Source organism: Hemicordylus capensis, chromosome 2, assembly GCF_027244095.1.
Source record: "Hemicordylus capensis ecotype Gifberg chromosome 2, rHemCap1.1.pri, whole genome shotgun sequence".
NCBI classification, from domain to species: domain Eukaryota; kingdom Metazoa; phylum Chordata; class Lepidosauria; order Squamata; family Cordylidae; genus Hemicordylus; species Hemicordylus capensis.
Genome location: NC_069658.1, coordinates 239,141,005 through 239,162,570, shown reverse-complemented (window position 1 = coordinate 239,162,570; position 21,566 = coordinate 239,141,005). Strand labels below are relative to the sequence as shown.

The 21,566-nt window shown below is 48.2% G+C and overlaps 2 protein-coding genes across 2 annotated transcripts in view; both read right to left on the bottom strand.

Moving 5' to 3' along the window:
* Window positions 1-21,566, bottom strand: part of LOC128343892 (uncharacterized) — a 62,603-nt gene that overhangs the window by 20,407 nt on the left and 20,630 nt on the right. The window contains exons 12-19 of the mRNA XM_053293328.1: window positions 20,727-20,891; window positions 19,120-19,267; window positions 18,667-18,778; window positions 17,555-17,684; window positions 15,420-15,624; window positions 4,872-5,369; window positions 4,358-4,472; window positions 1,774-1,904 (exon numbers count right to left, since the gene is read on the bottom strand). Coding sequence (XP_053149303.1) covers window positions 1,774-1,904; window positions 4,358-4,472; window positions 4,872-5,369; window positions 15,420-15,624; window positions 17,555-17,684; window positions 18,667-18,778; window positions 19,120-19,267; window positions 20,727-20,891 — 1,504 coding nt within the window. The remainder of the gene's footprint in view (window positions 1-1,773; window positions 1,905-4,357; window positions 4,473-4,871; window positions 5,370-15,419; window positions 15,625-17,554; window positions 17,685-18,666; window positions 18,779-19,119; window positions 19,268-20,726; window positions 20,892-21,566) is intronic.
* On the bottom strand, window positions 14,903-21,162 carry PSMB8 (proteasome 20S subunit beta 8). Its single transcript, XM_053302483.1, has 6 exons — window positions 20,727-21,162; window positions 19,120-19,267; window positions 18,667-18,778; window positions 17,555-17,684; window positions 15,420-15,624; window positions 14,903-15,122 (listed from the first exon to the last, which is right to left on the bottom strand). Exons 1-6 carry the CDS (start codon window positions 20,877-20,879, stop codon window positions 15,034-15,036), a joined length of 837 nt encoding a protein of 278 aa, XP_053158458.1. The 5' UTR covers window positions 20,880-21,162; the 3' UTR covers window positions 14,903-15,033.

Sequence of the window (21,566 nt, the reverse complement as noted above, 5' to 3'; positions counted from 1 at the left end):
CGCCCCCCCCCCCCGCTGCTTCCAAGTCCCCCCTTGCAGAGGCAGGCTGCAAAGAGGACGAGACATCACCTCCTCCGCTCCAGCCCAACAATGAAGGCTGAGTGAAGAGGAGGAGGAGAAGCAGGGCGCATGTGCTCAGGCAACCCACCCCCGTGTGCCCCAGCAGAATTGTAAATAGCGTGATGTTGAGCAGCTGGCGGGGGGAAACGGGAAGGGCCGGGGCCAATCAAGCTGAACAAATGGTGCGCGACAACTACTCCTCGTCGTCCACCTGACTGTGTGCAGGTGAGGCAGGCAGGGAATCGGTAAATTGGTGCGGTGAATTGCTCACCTTGAGCTCCTGAGCTCCATAACTCGCGCTTTCAAGTTGTAGTATTTTCAAGTTGTTCATCACAAAACCAGCACACTTACTTTGACCACAAGAGTCAGTGAAGCAGGTAGGGAGCAGAATCAATGGATTTTTTGCTCCCTGGTAGTCTACTCCCTCCTCCTCGCTTCAGCAGCCAGGTCCAGGCGGGCCATGAACAGCAGCGGCTGCAGCAGCACGCACATGAGGGCAGCACACTGTGCTGCTCCTCATCGTCCAGCCGCAAAATGCATGCTCTCCGTTCCTCCTCTTGCCACCAGGAGCCAATGGGAGAGTGCCCGCCCTGCCCAGACAGATCTGGCAAGTCACACAGCGTGCCTGCACTGAGGGGGAGGGGGGCGCTGCCGGTCTGGACTCGAATTTTTTTTAATTTGAAAAAAATTGTGGGGGGGGGGGGCAGGGGCGGGGCACGTCAGGCACTCTGGTGCCCCCTCCAGCTGCACCCAGGGCATGTGCCCTGCCTGCCCTACCATGTTTATGCCCCTGGCTGAGACTGCAGGGGCGTAGCTCCTAAGGGCCCTCCAGATCCATCCCTCCCTATTTTCTTCATTATCTCCCTCACTCTGGGGGGCTACTAGAGAGACAGATGAACACGGGCCCCCTCTCCCCTAGCTACGCCCCTAGCTGAGAGAGATTCTTGCCTGCAACCTTGGAGAACATCATAAGGTCTGAACAGGGCTTAGGAGCTTCCTCAAATTGCCTGTGTTTGTCAGTAGAACCAATTTACATTTAGGGGCTTCCCCACACCTCCTAAAACCCAGATAAATCCAAAACATCGATAATAGGAAAGGTTGAGGGGAAATACAGATTAAGAACAATAAAAATTTGACTTTCTGCAAGCAAACCTGAGCTAGATGTTGCTATCCTACCCCGCACAACCAAAAATATTATTTTATTATCCTGTATCAAAACCTGGTACCTTCCATAATGAGTAATGAAGGTTTTTGTTTAAATTCAAACATGAAAGAATTTTGCTTTTCAGTTTTAATCACATCCCAATGCTAGAGTGGTAAAACTTGGAGCTTGTTTCTAATCAGTGGTTGACTAAATTACTCAATATTACTACACAGGAGTTATCCTCAAGGACTACTAAATTTCACTATGATTTCTTCCAGTAAATTTAAGTCAGGATGTCAGCCACTGTTTAGTTTTGAGCTCTCTGGGAAACTTTGGGCAAAGCAATCCTCTCTCAGCTCAAGTCTTCCCATGCATAAAATGGGAATATTCCATGACCTGCCCACTGACAGGTTGCTGTGGGAATGATCCAGGTGCTAGTAACAAAAAAGGGCTTCATACACTATACAGCCCATAAAAATACTAATTACAAATAATGGGAGTTGATCAGCAGAGATGGGAAAGGTGGTTGTATTGAGATACAGGGGTGGGTTTACATATCATAGCCTCACCTGTTTTCACTTTGTCGAAGAAGGCCTGGTCCTGCTGCATCAGGGATGAGAACAGCAGGCCACGGATTCGGATATTCATCCGGGACAAGGTGAACATGAAAAGACCTCCACGGCAGCCGGCAGATAAAGAGCTGGAACAGAAATGGCACGGGGGCGGGGAGAGAGAGAGATGGATCATACCATAGTGCCACGTGTTTCATGCAAGAATATTTAAGTAAGGACCAGTTCAGAGGAGACTTTCAATGCATGATTAATATAGCTGTGGTTTTTTATGTCCACATGGAAACAAATGCAGACGGACCAAACAAATGTGGGTAGAGTGACTAATCCTGTCCTGGGCTCTGCTATGTTTATAATGCATGGGCAGGGGCGGAAAACAGGGGACACCACTTAACAATACAGACAATAAACGAATCACTACTCCACATTTTAAAGCCTACATTATGTGGCTGTTCACACACGCAGCAAAGACCGGGCTTGGCTGCCTAAGCCCAATTTTTGCTGTGCCTGTAAAATGCTGGGAGCCATGTGGCTCCTGGTGGCAAACCCACTTAGGGAGCCCACTACTCAGTCAAGGTTAAGGGTGCAAGAATCACCTGGACTGATTGTGTGTCAGTGCTGAGCAGCTCCACCTGGCACCCACACACCAGCAGCCTCCCAGCTGGCATTAAAAAAAACCTCCCATAATACAACGCACATTTGTGCAGTGCATTATGGGAGTTCCGGGGACCTCCCGGCCCCCAAACCTCCATGCTGCTGGGAGCAGCTGGCAGTAATCTGGGCAGGTGATCCACTGCTAAGCAATGGCGGGGAGACCGTCTGCAGGGGAGGTAAGCATTTTGCGGCTTCCTCCCCTTGTCCCGTTTGAGCCCTTTCTCCCAATCGTGAGAAAGGGGCTCTATTATCTACTAATTAAATCATGGGTAGAGATTGTATGTTTTTTTCATTCGGATGATCATTTGTAGACGTGTAGAGGAATCCAATCACACACTGAAAATGTTGCCTGAACTGGCCCTAAATCACATAGACCAAACAAAACTTGCAACCAGTATTGTGACAGAATATATGTAAACAATTTGATGATCTCAAGGGCAGTTTGGATTTGGATCTTCATATGCAAATTCATATGGATTTATCTTTGAGACAGGGTAGCCCTTTCATGAGGCAAGGTGAGGCACACTCTTCCCTCTAAGGCGTGCACATGTGCGTGCGCTCACAAGTTTTTAGATGTCCACTCAGCTCATTTTCTTTTTTCTTTTATTAATTTAACACACTCAGCTCATTTTCGATCCCACTCAGGTTGAATCAGGAAGGCCTCATTCTGAATGCACATGCACGCACACTGCCTTGATACTGCTACCCAGAACAAAACTCATTCCACACAGAGATGAAAAAAACTATAGGGACCACTGGTGAGGCAGTCACCTCAAGCATAGGCTCAAGAAGGGCCATGGAAGCGGCCACTACCCTCCCTTCTGCCCACTGCCAGTGCCTTTCCTCACCCTAGCCGGGCATGCTGTCCATTTCCCCTCCTTGCCTCAGTTGGGCATGCCTCCTCGTTCCCCTCTCCCTTCCTCCCAAAGCCAGCTAGGAGCACCCCTGCCAACACTGCTTGTCTTGGTGGCATAGTCCAAGTTGGCAACATGGCTTGAAAATGCTGAGCACCTGCTCATAGATGGGGGTGGCCTCATAATGTCCTTCACCTCAGGCAGTAAAGGGTCTCGGACCACCCCAGGAATAAGAAAAGCTCTACACATTCCCCATTGAAGGCAAGATGGTCACTGCATCTTTTTGCAGAATAAAACAGAAACTAGGGGTGTGTGTGTGATTAGCTCACTTCACTGTCCCAAAAGGGATAGAGAGACCCAAGCCTGGGACTAACTGATAATGCTCTAAAAAACAAGCTGAGGAGCTATGAGCACAAATTTTGCAGCTCCAGTGTTAAAAATGACCACTCCCAAAATTCCTTCATAGAATGAAGCAGGGGAGGCTCTTCCATGAGGTGAGGTGAGGGGGTAGCCTCGGAGAGCAGATTATTGGGTAACCAGTTAAATGGCAAGACACCTCCTGCCTTTAAAAAGGGAAGAAGGGGAGGAGGGACACAAGGGAGGTGGCATTTGGCATCCTACCTCAGGCACATAGAGGCCTTGAGCCACCACTGGGGATCTGGGAGGATAATGTTTGCAGGATAGTAGGCATGACTCCCGGCCAAGCTGACTCCAGCACCTCTCTGCACACTACACCCAGAGATCTGTCCAAATTCCATTTTCAATCCAAACCTCCTTCTTTTGACTTTATTTTATTTTAAATTGTTTAGCATATTTATATAATGCTCCAAACCCATATCTGTGGGCAGTTTACAATAAAATAAGTTTTTAAAAGGACTGGAACAATTTAGAACAATAATAGAAGGGTGGAAACAATATGTTAAAACAATAAGGATAGAATTTAATTCCACCCCTAATTTTGATGCTAATTTAAAAAGCAATATTTAACTCCTCACATCACAAGGAGAGAGTGTCACTCGCATTCCAGCCAGTGCAGGGCTTTGCTTCTTGAAATAGCAAAGTGAGGATCGGCTCACCTGCCAAGCGACACCAGACAGACAAGGAAGATGGCAGCTGAGAAGACATCTGAGTTGTATTTACTGCCCAAGATATCAATCACACGTCCCGTGTAATAGGGGATGAATGTTTCACCTGGAGAAAGACCATGGGAGAAGACAGAGGCAATATTTTAAGAGCAATGGTGGTGGTTGTGATGTACCCTCACTACCTTCAGTCCTAATTCACCTTTTTCTCTCCAGGGATGAGCTCTGAAGAAACCCATTATATAGTTTTTTTCAAAACGGTTCCATTTGAAATAGGGCTAAGCAAGCTATGATTAGTAACAATTGGCTAACACCAGTGAGGTCGCCCACACCTCTGCCCACCTCCAAAATCCCTGGAACAATTTTCAGCTGTTTTTTAAATGTTCATGGAGTTTTTAAAAAATAAGGTAAATTATCAATGTATAAATATTTATGCAGAAGTGGTTACTATACCAGGCCCTACCCCCTACCCCAAAGACACACACACACACACACACACACCCCTTACCAATGACAGCCACAGTGAGGAACACAAAGGCACTAGACAGATACAGCACATCTGGTCGAAAGAGCTTCACTAACTTCCAGAGGGTGGTGTTGTCTTCCTTCTTGGCTCCCTCTGTGTTGACCCCCTGCCCCAGGACCTCCCAGGTGAGGAGGGCCAGACCCGCTGCCCCATAACCCAGCAGTAGCCAGGACCAAGGAGCTGAAGACACTAAGAGAGGCGGGTCTCCAAAAAAGTGCCCCACTGAGAGGTATATGGGGAACAGTAGGCACACAGTCACCAGGGCTGCAGTGGGGATCTGAGAGGGCCAACCCAGAGACAGCAGCCCCTGGGCCCCCCAGAGAACCAGCAGGCGCAGAGCTGCCTCCAGCCAAACAGCTGGAATCCCCAGGGGGGCCAAAGAGTGCCTCCCCATATCTAGCAAGGAAAGCAGGCCAACATCACACAGAAGCAGGGAGAAAGTCAGATACAGAACAGAGGGTAGCTCCATGGTGGCAGAATCTGGAAAAAGAGGAGAGACAGAATTACTGGATGCATTGGGAGGACAAGATCAAAAGGTAGGGAAATCCCACCACACACTTTCAATCCTATATACCAATGTCCCTGATTAGGGGACATAAACGAGAAATGTTATATTTCTCACACCAGCCTGGGTCCTCCCCAGTCCTCCTGACTAGTAGCAGCCCCTGATGCTAATTAAAAAGGCAGCATAAACCAATGGCTACAGGAGTGGACTTATAAAGAGGGGAAACCCTGACTTTGAGCTGCCCCTCTGCCACAGCCCTTCTGCCCGAGTCTTGGGCAAGTGCCACTTAGTTCTCGATCTGTAAAATGGACATGATATGGACCTTACTAATGGGATTATTGTGAGGATAAGTCCAATCAGGACTTTAAAGTTCTTTGTAAATTAAAAGTACACTGCATTTAATCTGTATCTGAAATTAATATATGGCTTTGTTTGATTAAAAAGAGTCTTGTGAAACCTTAAAGACATTTATTATTTATTTAAACATTTTTGAGAAATTGTTAAAATCGAATTCTCCTGATCCAGGGCTCTCTGTGAGTTGTATGTGTGCGTATGTGTGTTGGGGGGGAGGGGGGCTGTTGTTTCATAAGAGACTAACAGTACTTTTCTTTTTTTTTAAGCCTGGAATTTAATTATTTCTTTTAGTAATTGTGGATTTTAGCCATAGGCATCTTTTCATATCCAGAACTGACACATGGTGGGTTTAAAGTAGTAAAAATATAGGGATGGGTGTTAATAATAATAATAATAATAATAATAATAATAATAATAATATTATTATTATTATTATTTATGCCCTTTCAATACTTGCTAACATGTGAACACCCTAACTCAAGTTAAGGTGAACTTACTGTTAAGAAGGGGAGAAAATGGGGAATAGCATTCAGTCTAAATTTGTTAACCCTGATTTGTTTCCAGATTATACAGTTCATGGTGTTGGTTACTACCTTTAAATACTTAACCAGTTTGAGCCCCAGATATTTTCAGGGCCACCTGCTCCTTGCTGAATTTACCCACTTGACAAAATCCCCTGTGACACTGCTTTGTGAGTCAACGTCTGCGGAGGTGCATCTGGTGTACACGCATCCTTCTTGGCGATTGCTCCCAGATTGTAGAATTATCTCTTCAGCTGTTTCAGAGATGGGTGATGTTCCTATTTGCCCAGGCTTTCAGCTGCTAACTGCTTTTAAATGCTGCCTGATTGTTTTCTTTGTTGCTGCTGTTTTATATTGACATTTCTTGTATATCTTTTAAATTTCTTGTTTTTAGATTTTTGTACACCATTTTGGGGTCTTAAGATGAAGGTCAGCTTTAAAATGCGATAAACAAACCTCAAATTAAAAAATCACAAAAATATATGTCCTTGTAAGCTTCCTTACCTACCCACAGGTGATGGGGAACAGGGGCAGAGCCAGCAATGCACAAAGGGGTTCAAAGAACCTGGGCCGCTGCCCGTCAGGGGCTGCACATCATGCCCCAGCCACGCCCCTGCATCTGATGTCACACACAGGCATTATTTCACTCGCAAGGGGCCAATTTTAAAGTGGGTCGGAGAGGATGCTTAGGAGCAATCATGTCTACTGCCCTGGTGAGTTTGCTGTTCCAGTTCTCCACCAGGGCATCAACAGGATTGCCGGCAGAGCCAACACTAAATCCTTCCAAGGCTTCTTGAAATCCTATTGGATCCAATAACCTTCTCGGGCGGACCATCCTAATAGGTCCCTCGCTCCTGCGAAGGTGGGGTGTGACTGTGAGTCTAACCTTAACCAGATGGTGGTCTGTCCATGACAATGGGGAATTTACAGGAGTCCGCACCCACGGAACACCACCCTGATCAGAGTGAAAGACCAAATCAAGCGTGTGACCTGCAATGTGCATCGGTCCCGAGACCACTTGAGATAGGCCCATTGTCGTCATGGCCGCTATGAACTCCTGAGCTGCCCCGGACAAATTGGTCCCGAAATGAACATTGAAGTCCCCCAGCACCACAAGCCTAGGGGACTCCAACACCAAACTGGAGACCAAGTCCATCAGCTCAGTTAGGGACTCCGTTGAGCAGCGGGGCGATCGGTACACCAACAGAAGCCCCAGTCTATCCCTGGTCCCCAAACGTAAGTACACACATTCGATATGGTCTGACACTCTAACAGGGTTCGTGGTAAGGGAGATATTATTATAGACCACAGTCACTCCACGGCCCCGCCCTTGGTCCCTCACCTGCTCCTCAACAAAGTACCCAGGAGGGAGAAGCTGGGACCACACTGGGCCCCCAGCCCCCCCCAGCCAGGTCTCTGCAATACACACCAGGTCAGCACCTTCATCTAGAATCGAATCATGGATGGTTTCTGATTTGTTCTGGACCGACCTGGCATTACAGAGGAGCAAGGTGAGGTTCCAAGGGTGGCCGGCACTGCTCCCCAAGGTCAAAGAGCTGGCAGGACAGTCGGAAGGGGAAACAGCTATTAAATTTCTATATCCCCTTCCCTTGTAACGGCCTGCTGACCTGCCAACGTTACTTCTTCGGTTCCCCACCACCACAGTAATAGCCGCCCAACAGTCAGTGGACACACCCCCTGGCTCCCCATCTCCAGGTAGGCCCAGACACATTATAAAAGAGCCTCACCCAGGGCAAATTAAAACAGAAGCCCCGTTATTAAATGGACGAAGAGACCTGGCCCTTGCTGTCCCACGAAGTGGCTCCCCCAAAGGGGTGTCGCCCCTTTGGTGGCGACCCCGCCACCACAGGCAGTGTCCCTTATAGGGCCAGAGATGGCCTCCCTGTTCAGGTGGAAAGCAGGGACTGCTGAGTCACTCCAGGGCCCCATTCCTGCAAAGCAGCCACTGCCAGAGGCCACAATCCTGCAGGTTAGGCAGGGAGCTGCCAGATGGTCTCACCCTCTCCCTCTCCTGCAGGCAGGTACGCAGCAGCAGACAGCTAACACCAGTCTCTCACTCTCGGGGGCTATCTGGGAAGCAGGTGGTCTCTCCCTTTGTTGCAGGACATGCTGAGGCCCTAAGCTATGTCAAGCTTAAAAGATCCCATGGCATTACACATTTTATATCTAGCTAACAAAAAGGTCAATGGAAATACAAATAAGGGACAATGGAAATACGAAGATGCAACAGAATACTATTTAACTTGCAATCAGTCTATTTGCACTGGAAAATGCTTTATATGAAACAACATCATAAAAAACTTGAAATTAATCATTTTTTTAAAAAAAATTCAGAGGCCCCCTAACGAGGCGCTACGCTAACTTAGCTTGTGCCTAAATTCGGCAGTGTATCCCAGCCCTTCTCAACAATCCCCCCGCCCCACACCCCCTGTCCATCTGCCTCCCTTACCCTGACCCCTGGGTCTTTTGCACTGCCTTCCACAACAAGCGCCTGTCTTACCTTCAACCTGGGCTCCTCAAGTCAACCAGCTTCTGGGAATATCAAACTGTAGACCAGGGATCGAAGCAGCTCGTTTCACTTTCGAAGGGGAAAACCCAGCCTCCGCCTTCGCTGCCGCGATTCCACTTCCGGCCACCAGAGGGAGCCCCTGCTCTACACTAAAAAAATAACTGGCCAGAGCAGAAACCGGGGGAGGGCTCCTGAATCTTCCTGAAGCACCTTCAGAATGAATTCTCTTTTGAGTGATGCACTGAGGGACGCTTCGCACATTACAGAAGTCCTGACCCATGAGTACGTATGCTCATTGTGATCAGGGACGTATTGTGGACGATGCAAGTCATTGAATGGTCTTAGAGAAAGACGTGCTGTTCTGGTAGCTCCAGGTCTTAACACTCACATCAGTTTCAGAGGATGAATCCAACTGAAGGAACCCCGGGCAGGTGCGTGGCTGGGAGATTCAGTCATGTGACTTGCCTCTGGGGGGCCCCCCCAAGGCAGTGGGCCCCCAGACAACTGTCTCCCCTTGCCCTATTATAGTTACGCCCCTGATTGTGATCCTGCACTTGCCTTGCGATTTTTACCTAACCCAGCGCAATGTACACACACACAGAATACAGGCTATATAAGTTATATAGCTGACATCAGGGGTGTAGCTATAATTGAGCGGATGGGTTCAAAGAACTCAGGCCCCCAAGCTCCTGAGGACACCCCCCCGCTCCACCCCTCCCTATTTTCTTCATTATCTCCCCCACTCCGAGGCGCCGTTTGGAGAGAGGGGTGAACACGGTGCCCAATCCCCTAGCTAGGCCCCTGGCTGACATGTGGTTTGCAGGTTACATGCCCTTTATAGAGCATTTGCCTTGCATTTGCACTGCAGATCCCACACTCTTCCCCATATCCCAAGGGTGGCTCCAGAAGATGGTGGCAAGAGGGGAGTCCCCCAGAAATGTTGTCCCCACCCACCTGCCCCCATCAGTGCTTCAGAAATCTAATATGCAGTACACAGCTTGCCCAATGCCCACCCATGAATGCACTGTCCTTTCTGGGCCCCCTTTAATTTTTTCCCTGCTATCATGTCCTATGTTTTCCACTTTCCTTGCCATTCTGAATCTCAAGCCAGGACTGTGTTCTCGGGGCCTGTATAGCTTGATGGCTGCAGCCTGTGCAGGTGCTTCCTCAGGGGATGTTGATATTCAGCTAAAGCTGCTAAAACCTGCAAGTCATATTTCCTGCCAGGGTTGCACAAAACGAACATGGCAGCAGGAAGGACTGAAAACAACAGTTGCGTTTTTACTCTGGCCAGAAACAGGAAAGAGTTGTTTCATTTCTACAGCAGGCTGATAAAGAACAGCAGCCTGGAGGGCATTAGGGCTGTGCAAGTCAGCTTGGTTCAAGCTGAGCTCAACATTGAACTGGTTCGGCTTGACAGGTTTGGGGTTGAACTGGACTGGCCAAGCTGGTCCGAGTTTGAACCAGACCCGGTTCAAACTGAGTCGTTTCAGAGCTCTACTGGTAAAGGGGAATCTGGTGAGGGTTCCCCTTTACTAGTGAAGGGGCAGGAGGGCTTCCTAAAGCAGGTGGGAGGGGAGTAATTTAGAACTTACATGCCCCATTGGTGGCGGTGGCAGCCTGGTTTGGGCCTCTCCAGGTGCACACAGAGGCCCAAACTGGGCTGGAGAAGGCCCAAACTGGGCCGCTGTTGGCCCTGGCTACTATGGGGAAGGCCCGCAGAGGTGGGTGGAAGCTGCCACCGCCCCAGCTGCCTCCCCTCCATGGATGCTGCCACCAATGGGGCTTGTAAGTACTAAATGACTCCCCTCCTGCCTGCTCTACTTTTAGGGAAGCCCCCCCCCGCCCCTTTACTGATAAAGGGGAACCCTCTACCAGTAGAGCTCCAAACGGGTTCCAACAGGATTGGGTCCAGTTTCAAATGGACCAAAATTGAGCTGGGCCAGGTTGGTTCAAATCTGGTTAAGATTTTGTATAGATGGTATCTGACACCAAAAAAATTGGCATTAATGTATAAAAATGTTTCAAACAAATGTTGGAAGTGTGGACATTCTGAAGACACTTTTTTTCATATGTGGTGGACCTGTGGGAAGGCTAAAGCCTATTGGGATATGATATATAATGAGTTAAAGAAAATATTTAAAATGACATTTCCTAAGAAGCCAGAATCCTTCCTGCTGGGGATAACACAAGGTGTAATTTCTACAACTAATTTAACATTTTGTATGTACGCTTCTACGGCGGCCAGAATTATATATGCACAGAAATGGAAGAGTAATGAACTGCCTTCAAAAGAGGATTGGCTGATAAAAATTTTGGAATATGCGGAGATGGCAAAACCTACAACACCGATGAGATCAAAATTTGGAAGGCTTCAAAGAAGATTGGAGACCATTCTTGTTGTATCTAAAGAACTATTTCCCTACTATGGACTTGACAGCAGGGTTTGAAATTTAGTAGAAAACTGCAGGTTGGGTAGATTAACTGTGTTTGTAAGGGTTTAAATTTATGTTTTGAATTATTATTATAGCAAGGGTAAACTCTATAGCCAATGATTCACGAAGAGATGTGTGTGGGAAGTCCACTTTTGTGTATATTGTAATGAATGACAATATTACTATTGTTAAAATCAATAAAAATTGAATTTGGAAAAAAAAAGTTTATACTGTGGCAATACCAAAAAAAAAAAAAAAATCTGGTTAAGATTTGAACTGAACTGGCAAAGCTGGTTTTGTGCACATCCCTACGGGGCATGTTGAGGCTCTCTTGGGGACTGATGCTGCCTGTCTGTGGATTTACTCGCTTCTGGCCCTGTTTTGTTGTCTACTCCCTTCTTTTAAAGGCAGGGAGAGTCACTCCTGGCCATGCTGCGAACATGACGCTGGCTGGATTTTGCGCATAAACGGGGCCACGTGACCTTGCTTGCGAGCGAAACCAGGGCCGCATTCACAGCGTGGCCAGGAGCGAGTCTCCCTGCCTTTAAAAGTTGCCTTCCTTCCCACCAACAGCACACAGCCCCATCCTCCCCCTAAGCTTTGCCTGCTGAAAGTTTAGCAAGCTGGGAATTCTCAGAAACATTCCATTAACACTTCACCATTTGTGTCTTTGGTGAGGGAGAGCTCAGTTCGATCAACCGAAGCCAGAACTCTGATAGCCAATACCTGCAGAGAAGTCAAAAACTGCAGCCTGCATTTACCTTTTTACTCCTTTTGCTGAGCATATCTAATTTAGAGGCAAATGTGCAAGAATGCTAATTTCCCTTCAAATTGCTAGCCTATTCAGACGTTAGGTTAAACACTTATACAAGTGTAAAGTGCATGCAGGTGCAGATCTGTTAGCACAGTTAGTCAGAGAGCTGAGTCTTGTGATAGCGAGCATGAATTGCCCCATTTGCTAAGCAGGATCTGCCTTGATTTGCATTTGGATGGGAGACTCCACGTGAGCGCTGTAAGATACCCCTCTTAGGAGAAGGGGCATGTCAGGGTCCCACTGCCGGGTCCTGCCTGCCAGAGAAGTCAGGTGGCAGCGACAAACCCCTTTCTTTACCTCCAGAGGCTGCCTTATTGCCCCCGGACATTGTGATGAACCCTCTGCCAAGCCCGGCCTACTCTTTCTGGCCCCCTTCCAAGCCCAACGACGCTTAGGGCTCGAATGGTGTAATCTCACGAGACCCAGAAATGGACCCACGAGATCTTGTCTTGTGAGGTCTGGACATTTTGCGAGAGTTACGGCGAGACCAGGAACTCTTGTGAGATTACCAGCAAGATCTTGGCCGTAAATATAAAGACTGGATGACCAATGATGAGGGGCCAGTCTGGTGAGAGCTGCCCAGCGAGTAGGAGCTCAAAGATCCAAGGGCCGAGGGGCTAGAACGTCGTAACAGGCAACCTGTGATGTGAACAGGTGTCTGTGAAGAGACAAGCTAAGGGCCCAAACTCTGAGGCTGGAGCCCAAGTCACTGTGAGCACAAGCTGCAAAGAGGGCCTGACAAGGCCTTAGCTCAGTGGAAGAGCATCTGCTTCCATGCAAAAGGTCCAAGGTTTATTCTCTCCAGGGAGCGCTGGGAAAGACTCCCGCCTGAAAGCTTAGTCAGCTGCTAGTCAGCATCGAGAGACCAAGGGTTCCCAGTTTGTGGTACTCTAGAGACGTTGCTGAACTACACAACTCCCACCACACCCAGCTGCAATTTGTTGTGGCTAGGGGTGATGGGAGTTGTAGTTCAGCCAGTGCCAACCCAGAGTCCCAGCCTGGAGTGCCACAGGTTGGGAATTCTTAATATAGACCAGGGATTCTCAACGTGTGGGTCCACAGATGTAATTGGACTTCAGCTCCCATAATTCCTAAGAATGACATCATTTCTATAGCAATGATTCCATGGCACTTTCCAAAATACCTGTATTTTCCCATTGTAGGAGTTTGAGATTCTGCGGATTGTTTTCAATACAATCCTGCCAAGTTGATGCATTTTACTGCTGTTCTAGGGTGTAATTTGAAAAGCAGCATCATTATTCCCAACAGGAAAAGCATACCTACAGCAAGGATACAATTCTTAATAAGCAGAGACCCTCAGAGGCACAGACAGGCTTTGGAGTACCTTGGAACCAGCGTGCAGGCCCAGCAATATGCTTATCTTTACTGTGTATTTGAGGTGCCTGTGTCCCTTTTAAAATGAATGAAATTTAAATGAAGGCAAAAATTTTTAAAATGCAGAAATGAGCACATTGTTGAAATGAATCCGCACAAAAACTTGTACAAGTGTACAGACATCTGTACGCTCATGCAGTGTAATGTCTGAACAGGGCTTGTGTGTTCTGTCCTTGATATCAGGATAGGACCTAACATTAGGGAGGCAAGATGCCTCACAGTGGCAGGTTTAAGAAGTATTAAAGTTGATTATCGGAACATTCTGATCTTCTGACTCGGACACCAATGTGCTTTTATTAAATATCTATCCTGCCCTTCCTCCAAGAAGCCCAGGGCAGTATCAAGGACCTCCTTCAGTCATGTCTCACAACAGCCCTGTAGAGATTATAGACTAGACTAGACTAAGCCTAACCCATAGAGACTCGTTTGGGCTAAACTTTCTCTTTATTACCACTGCAGATGTGTTAGAACAGGTGTGACCAACCTGGAGTCCTCAGATGTTGTTGGACTACAACTCCCAGCATCCACAATAAAATTGTCTTTGCCATTGTGGCTATGGATGATGGGAGTTGTAGTCCAACAACATCTGGGGACCTAAGGATGGAAACCCATCTTAGAAGGTTATCCATTGCTGGCTTTGATTCCACAGGATAAATATACAAGCAAAATATTCAATTTTGTGTGTTTTTCTAAAATTTAAGTTGTTTCATCCATTATAATGCCAACCTGAGAGCATCTTTGCTGAAGGGTGGGATGTACATTTTGTAAATCATAGAATTTTGGAATTGGAAGGTACTTTAGAATTGGAAGTCTTCTCACTGCAGGAAATGGTTACAGAACTTCTGAAATGATAAATATAGCTTTCTTTTCTCTCAGCCAAGGGACTGGGTTGAAGTTAAACATGATCATAAATGCCCTTCACATGATGAAATAAGAGGGGCTGTGACTCAGTGGCAGAGTCCTTGCTTTGCAGGAACAAAGTCCCAGATTCAATACCTGGCAGCATCTCCAGGTAGGGCAGAAGGAAAACCTGTCTGAAACCCTGGAGAGCTGAAGCCAGTCAGAGCAGAAATAGTGAGCCAAATGGACCAATGGTTTGACTAGGAATAAGGCAGCTTCGTTAAGTGCACCCAAAGATCAGCAACAGAGCCCCTGCCTTAGCCAATACTGTCAAGGTGGACAGATGGTCTGACTCAGTAGAAGGCAGCTTCATATGTACAACTACACATTTCAACAGGAACCAAATCCATGCTTTTTGCTTGATATGGGAGCAAAACTGCACCAATGTTTTAGCCATAGAAAACTTACAGGCATGGTGAGAATTCTCTTTGAAAGCCTAATTAGAAAAGAGAGATTTCTAACATAGAATAAGAATTGTCTTATTTGCACACTGAAAATTGTACCTTCAGTAACTGACTCCAGATTGACCAATTAAATCTAAATAATAAATCAAAGCGAGGAGAAACAAATGTTCTACTTTATTTATCATTGCCCCGTCATGACTGCACACCCGTCCTTCCCAGCATCCCTTCTCTCCTTCACCCCTGAGTGTTCAAGAATCTTGGACATTTGTGGTTCCTTCTCTTTGTCTCATTTCTTGGCATCTGCATACTCGTGCAGTAACTCATCAACATCTGTGCGCCCGACCCGGATCCATCCATCTTCCTTCATGTGATACACTGTAGGGGACAGAGATACCACAACACTAACAAACTTGTGCAAAACCAAAGCAGGCTCTCACAAAAATCAACCTGATGCTTGTAGGTCTGGGGATGGGGCCATAGCTCATCGGTAAAGCATGTGCTTAGCATGCAGAAGGTTCCAGGTTCAATCCTTGGCATTGCTGCCAGTCAGTGCAGACAATCCTGAGCTGGAAGGATAAATGGTTGGACTCAGTAGTCGGAAGCTCCCTACGTTTCTATGAGGAGCCATTGACAGGGTTGGGGATGACAGGAGTATAGAGGTGGATAACTTACTGTTCACCACCCCTCCAGAGTAGGAATCGCGGTGGGTGGCGTAAGAGATGGCCTTCCTGCCAAGGTCATAGGCCTCCTCCACGCTGAGATCATAGCGGTGACCACTATCCAGCACCCCGTAGGCATATGTGTTTCCACTCCCTGTGGAAAAGAGGGGGCCAGCCAGTCGTACCCCATGATCATCTATATAGTAAAGTCCAGGACCCTGTAAAGAGAGGTGGTCAGGGAAGAAAAGATTCCACGAATCCTGACTGCCATCAACTCTGTCCACCTCTGACTTTAACCTCTAGAGCCACAATGTTGGCTCTCCAGCTGTTACTGAACTACTACTCCTTTCATTCCCTGCCATAATTTGTTCTCTAAACACAATTTATTCCCTAAAAGTTTAGGCAATTTATTCCCTAAACTCCCTGTACCAGAGCACCCAATTCTCTTCTAAGAAATCCCTTCTCTCTTTCCCTTTGAGAAGTACCTTCTCTCGCTCTCTCAGCCCTTCATTCCGGCAACATCTTTCCTTTAACCCACATCCTTTCTAAAAGCCCCATGTCCTCACTCCTTTCCCAAGTCTCTTAGGCAAGCGCCTCATCCATACGAAGCAGATTTGCCATAGCTGTGGCTTGCTAGGAGAAATATTTACTTCCCATCTAACTTGGTTGCTCTTCATATGGCACCACGCAGCAGTAAGAACATAAGAACAGCCCTGCTGGATCATTCCCAAGGCCTAACTAGTCTAGCATCTTGTTTCCCACAGGGGCCCACCAGATGTCTCTGAGAAGGCCACAGGCAAGAGCTGAGTGCATGTCCTCCCTCCTGCTGTTGCTCCCCTGCAACTGGTAATTAGAGGCATATATAGTGCCTCTATATATTTGGTGGACTACAGCCACAAAACTACTAGCCTGTCCTCCATGAATTTGTCAGAGCCCCTTTTAAAGCTATCCAAGCTAGTGGTTATTACCACATCCCATGGCTGACTGCATGAGGAGAGCTCCATAATTGACTCCCTTTTCCCAGACTTCTCGTCTCAGTCCCAGTCCCTTAATCCAGCATCTGAACACCGATCCTAATCAGGCAACCAAGCACTCCAGCTCGCCCATCTTGGCTCGGAGGCTTCTGGCAAATGCAGTTCAATGTTGGCAAGTGTAAAGTGATGCACATTGGGACGAAAAACTACAACTTCACGTATATGTTGATGGGATCTGAGCTGTCGGTGACTGACCAGGAGAGGGATCTTGGGGTCATGGTGGACAGCTCGTTGAAAGTGTCGACTCAATATGCGGCAGCTGTGAAAAAGGCCAGTTCCATGCTAGGGATCATTAGGAAGGGAACTGAAAATAAAACTGCTAATATTATAATGCCCTTACACAAAACTATGGTGCGACCACACTTGGGAGTACTGCATACAATTCTGGTCACCACATCTAAAAAGGGCCATTTTAGAACTGGAAAAGGTACAGAAGATGGCAACCAAGATGATCAGGGGCCTAGAGCACCTTTTTATAAGGCAAGACTACAACACCTGGGGCTTTTTAGTTTAGAAAACAGACTACAGGGAGACATGATAGAGGTCTATAAAATCGTGCATGGCATGGAGAAAGTGGAGAGAGAGAGATTCTTTTCCCTCTCACACAACACTAGAACCAGGGGTCATCCCATGAAACTGATTGCCAGGAAATTTAGGACCAACAAATGGAAGTATTTTTTCACAAAACACATAATCCACTTGTGGAACTCTCTGCCACAGGATGTGGTGACAGCCAACAACCTGGATGGCTTTAAGAGGGATTTGGATAACTTCTTGGAGGAGAGGTCAATCATCGGCTACTACTTGGAGGGCTATAGGTCACCTCCAGCCTCAAAAGGCAGGATGCCTCTGAGTACCAGTTGCAGGGCAGTAATGGCAGGAGAGAGGGCATGCCCTCAACTCCTGCCTGTGGCTTCCAGCGGCATCTGGTGGGCCACTGTGTGAAACAGGATGCTGGACTAGATGGGCATCCTTGGGCCTGATCCAGCAGGGATGTTCTTATGGTCCCTCCTTTAACTCACAATTTGAACATCCCTGCTCCAACCTCCTGTCCCAGCTCCCCTCCCAGAAATAACCCCACCCCAACAAATCACCCCTCCAAATAAGCTGGTACCTTCTTGTCCCACCCGCACACCATGCTGCCCACGGACAGTCCCATCCCTCGGTATTCGACTAGCATATTGGCCAGGAGTTTGGAGGCAGCTGAGACACTGATCCGTTCCTTGTTGCGCAAGTAGTACAGCCTGGGTGAGGACAGAGGAGAACCAAAGTGAGAACATGCCTGCTCTTATCCATATCATGAAATTCTCTTCCCAGCTATTTTCATGCTCCACAGCCTATCACTCCCCTACAAATACAACTCCATATTCTGTGAATCTGAAGTAAGTTCTTCATCCCTCTGGATCCTTTTATCCAAAGCTCAACCATTCCCAGGTGCCAGCTTGCCCTAGCAGCTCAGCCAATCAGACAAGGCATGTGCAAACAAGGTGGGGAGTCCCCACCCCACCCTGCTCCTGAAGCAGAGAGCATTGGTGGGAGCTAGTGGTGAGTCTGCCCTCGCATGTAGCAGATGACAGTCTGGCTCCTAAATTTTGGGTCTGGCTCCTAGAGGCAAACAATTTATCGAGTCCTGTTTGTATCTATTTGTGGGACTTATGCTTAAATCTGTTTAATATCTATCCTTTCCACCAGTGTTCCCTGTAACAGGAAATCCCAGATGTTTACAACTCCCATAATCCCCAGACAAAGGCCATTGCATCTGGGGATTATGGGAGTTGTAGTCAACAATATTTGGGATTTCCTGTTCCAGGGAACACTGCTTCCCACCAACCCCACTTTCTCACATAATATTCAGGGTGACTTTCACAAGATATGTAAACATTAAAACACAGGCATCACAATTGATGCAAAACCCTACAAATCACAGCAGGCAGCTCGCTTGGGGCTCTCTGAAGCCCAGGCGTGGGCATGGCGGGGGGGGGTTCACTCGAGGCTCTTCCGGAGCCTGAACCACACACCCCTATGGGCTTCAGCGGCCCTTTCCAATGGTGACCCGGGTTCTTTGAACCTGTTCGCACAATGGTAGCTCTGCTCCTGAATTATACTGAGATATAGACAGTTTCAAACCAATCCTTGCTTTCTTCTCAGTCAGCCCTGAAAAGGCAAGGTAGTGGTGGGGGCTTGCCCAGCCAACTACTTCACAGGACAACTGCTCCTTGTTCGTACCTGCAGTGTTTGGCCAGGAGCCGTTCCCAGTACTGACAATCGGCAGCACTTCCGGACATGGTGCCCAGCAGGTAGGGGTTGATCTCAATCACTTTGTTAAACCTCTTATTTGCTGTGAAGAGCAGAGACAGAAGTGAGGATCAACTCCCAGCATAGGATTATCCCTGAAGGCTAAAGTGTCTTCTGCAAAGGTGGGCAAAGAAAGCCTGATGGATCTCTGGGGGAGGGGGTTTCCAAAGAGGTGGTACCACCACCAAAAAGGTCCTGTCTCTTGAGCACCACCCACTGCATATATTATTTCCCAGTTGTTATTTCAATGGGGTGGGGATAGGTTTCCTAGGTTACATCTCTCCCTACCCCACACATCACCACCACCCTACTTCTCCACTACAGCAGGTTCACATGCCCTCTCTCTTTACTCACAAGCACAAAGATGGGAAAAATTTTACTCACAAATATAGTTCCCCGCAGATGCCCGAGAATCGGTGGCAACAATGACCCCATGCTGGAAGGTGAAGGCCATGGTGGTGGTACCATGATCGAACTCAATCTGGTGCCCATCACCGCTGCCCTCGCAGTGGGTCTGCAGGAACTCCGCGGGCTGTGGAGGGAAGAGAAGAATCAACAGGATTTAATATGTTAATGAAGATTATGACTGATGATAAGTAAGTCTCTTCCTTAATCTAAGCTAGAGTTTCTCAAACTTAGGTCCCCTGATGTTGTTGGACTACAACTCCCATTATCCCTAGCTGCAATGGCCATGATCTACAATGGTTGAGCTACAATTCTATTACAATTATTGATTACAATTCCATTAAAACTTCCATCATTCCCAACCACAGTGGCAGAAGATGCTTTTTAATTAGAGCTCTCACCCCCAGTCACAATGGCCATAGATTGCTGGACTACAACTCGCATCAGCTGGGGATGATGGGAGTTGTAGTCCAACATCTGGAGACCCAAGTTTGAGAACCCCTGGCTTTGCAACTCCCACTCTCAGCTGCCTCCTATCCACCACCTGTCTGTCAATTAATCTGATACCAGGCTGGAGGGGACAGTGAGGGGCTCGCTCTGGGCATCCATCACACATAAAAAGAGGTTTGGGGACTCCTGTCTGCTCTCCAGCTACATCCTTCCACCTCACTGAGCTCTTCCCTACTCATCCTGGAAGCGCTGAAGGCTGGTGAGAGGCAGGACACTCTGCATGTGCTCAGAGGCTGTATGAGGTTCAGAGAAGCTTGCCACTCACTTTACCTCCCTCTGGATCTCCCAGTGCATTGCCCAGTGCTGACGTTCAACTGAACTTTTTGAAAGGAAAATTCAGAACTGCACAATGGTGTGCAAGTGTAATTTGTACATGTGGCATGCACCTCTACTACAGACACCTGTGCATTTTCCTTCTCTGTGCACACACATTTTGTTACCTAGAATTGCAATTCATGGCATTTACAAGCCTACACAGAATGTGAGAAAATGCACAGAAGTGGGAATTTGACAGAACTAGTGCAGAAAACTGTTATACTCATTGGGGAAGACTCTGTGGGGAGTAGCAGTGGCGTCTGCGGGAAATATCTCAGGCAGTGGGGAGGAGATGATCAGAGCCTGGGGTCTAGAGGACCCTGGACTACTCACTTGACTTTTCTCCCTGTTATCCCTCATGTTGTACATTGTCTAATGTAACTTTTGCATGACTTGCAAATTCTCTTTCAAAATTCTTTGCAACTCCTTATAACTCTTTGGTACTCCTTAGAAAGGCACTATTTTTAAAGAGGTTTTGTGTGTGATTGCACATTTTAAAAGGCCCTGAGGAAACAGGTTGTGGAACTCAGCCAGACAAACGGGAGCGCCAGGCTATGTGCCCACAAGTCCTGCTCCTTAGTTCTGAACGTCTGGGAAGAGGACAAGGTCCCAGAAGGAGGGGTGGGGGGAGCACTCTGCACGTGCTCAGAGGCACTTCCCCGCATTCCTGCCTCACGCATTCCTGGAGTTTGGGTGCTTGTGGAGTGGAGGCCCTCAGGATCCTCTTTCCTGCTTTCTCTGGGTCGCGGCCGCCCACTCACCTGCCTCCCCGGGGGCACGGCGATCCGGGGCTCCCTCATGCCGAAGGTGTAGTGCTCCACTGCGCCTCGCTGCGAAGCAGCGGCCGCGGCTCCTCCGAGTGGGTTCCAGTCCCAATCCCGACGAGACACCCCGCACACGTCGAGGAGCGCCATCGCCACCGCTTCCTAGTGCAGTGAAAGCGAAAGCAGAGACGCTTCGCCTCGCCCCGCCACCTTCCCGCCCAGTGCCCCTGGGGCCTGTCTCCGACTCTAGTCTAGCCCTCCCTTAGAGAGCCAGATCGGGGCCCCAGATAAAGGCGCCTCTGGAGGAGGAAGGGAAGGGGGCTGGCCGCCGGACGCACGGATGGAGAGAGGCGCGCCTCGGAGCGCACCGCGGAGATCCTCGCCAAAGTGACCGCCTCTCTTGCCTAATTCACGGCTGGCTTTTTGGAGAGGGTGAAAGCTGGGCTGTCTCACGCCCTGGAGGAGGAAGGGGGGGGAAATGGGCCGGGCGGGGGCGGGGTCAAAAGGGATCCCCTCCTCTGCTGGACATGGCATAGACAGAGCACCAAGGATCCCCTTGGTGGGTCAGGACCAGACGCTTCTCTGCAGAGCAGACAGCTCTAGCGCTTGTCCCCTCGGGGTGCAGATCCCCCCCCCCGCAAGCCTTTGGGGAGTCTGCTTATTTCACTGAACTCCCCCCCCACAAAACCTAATAACCCTTCACTCTTCCCCAAAAGTGTCTTTTCTGCTGCCCCTCCCCCCACAAAAGTGAGAAGTTGCTCCTCAAGCTTTTCCTGTCTGTACCCCTGATGTATGTGTATGGGTGTGGGGCAGCAAGAGGAGACTGAATTCAGGAGA

What these genes read in the sequence shown, in the direction of transcription:
- PSMB8 (XM_053302483.1), bottom strand. Translation starts at nt 20,879, where the DNA reads ATGGCGCTCCTCGACGTGTGCGGGGTGTCTCGTCGGGATTGGGACTGG. An exon ending in ATCTGCGGGGAACTATATTT is followed by an intron (nt 18,779 to 19,119) that starts GTGAGTAAAATT and finishes TGCTCTTCACAG; the next exon opens with CAAATAAGAGGTTTAACAAA. An exon ending in CTCTGGAGGGGTGGTGAACA is followed by an intron (nt 15,123 to 15,419) that starts GTAAGTTATCCA and finishes TGTCCCCTACAG; the next exon opens with TGTATCACATGAAGGAAGAT.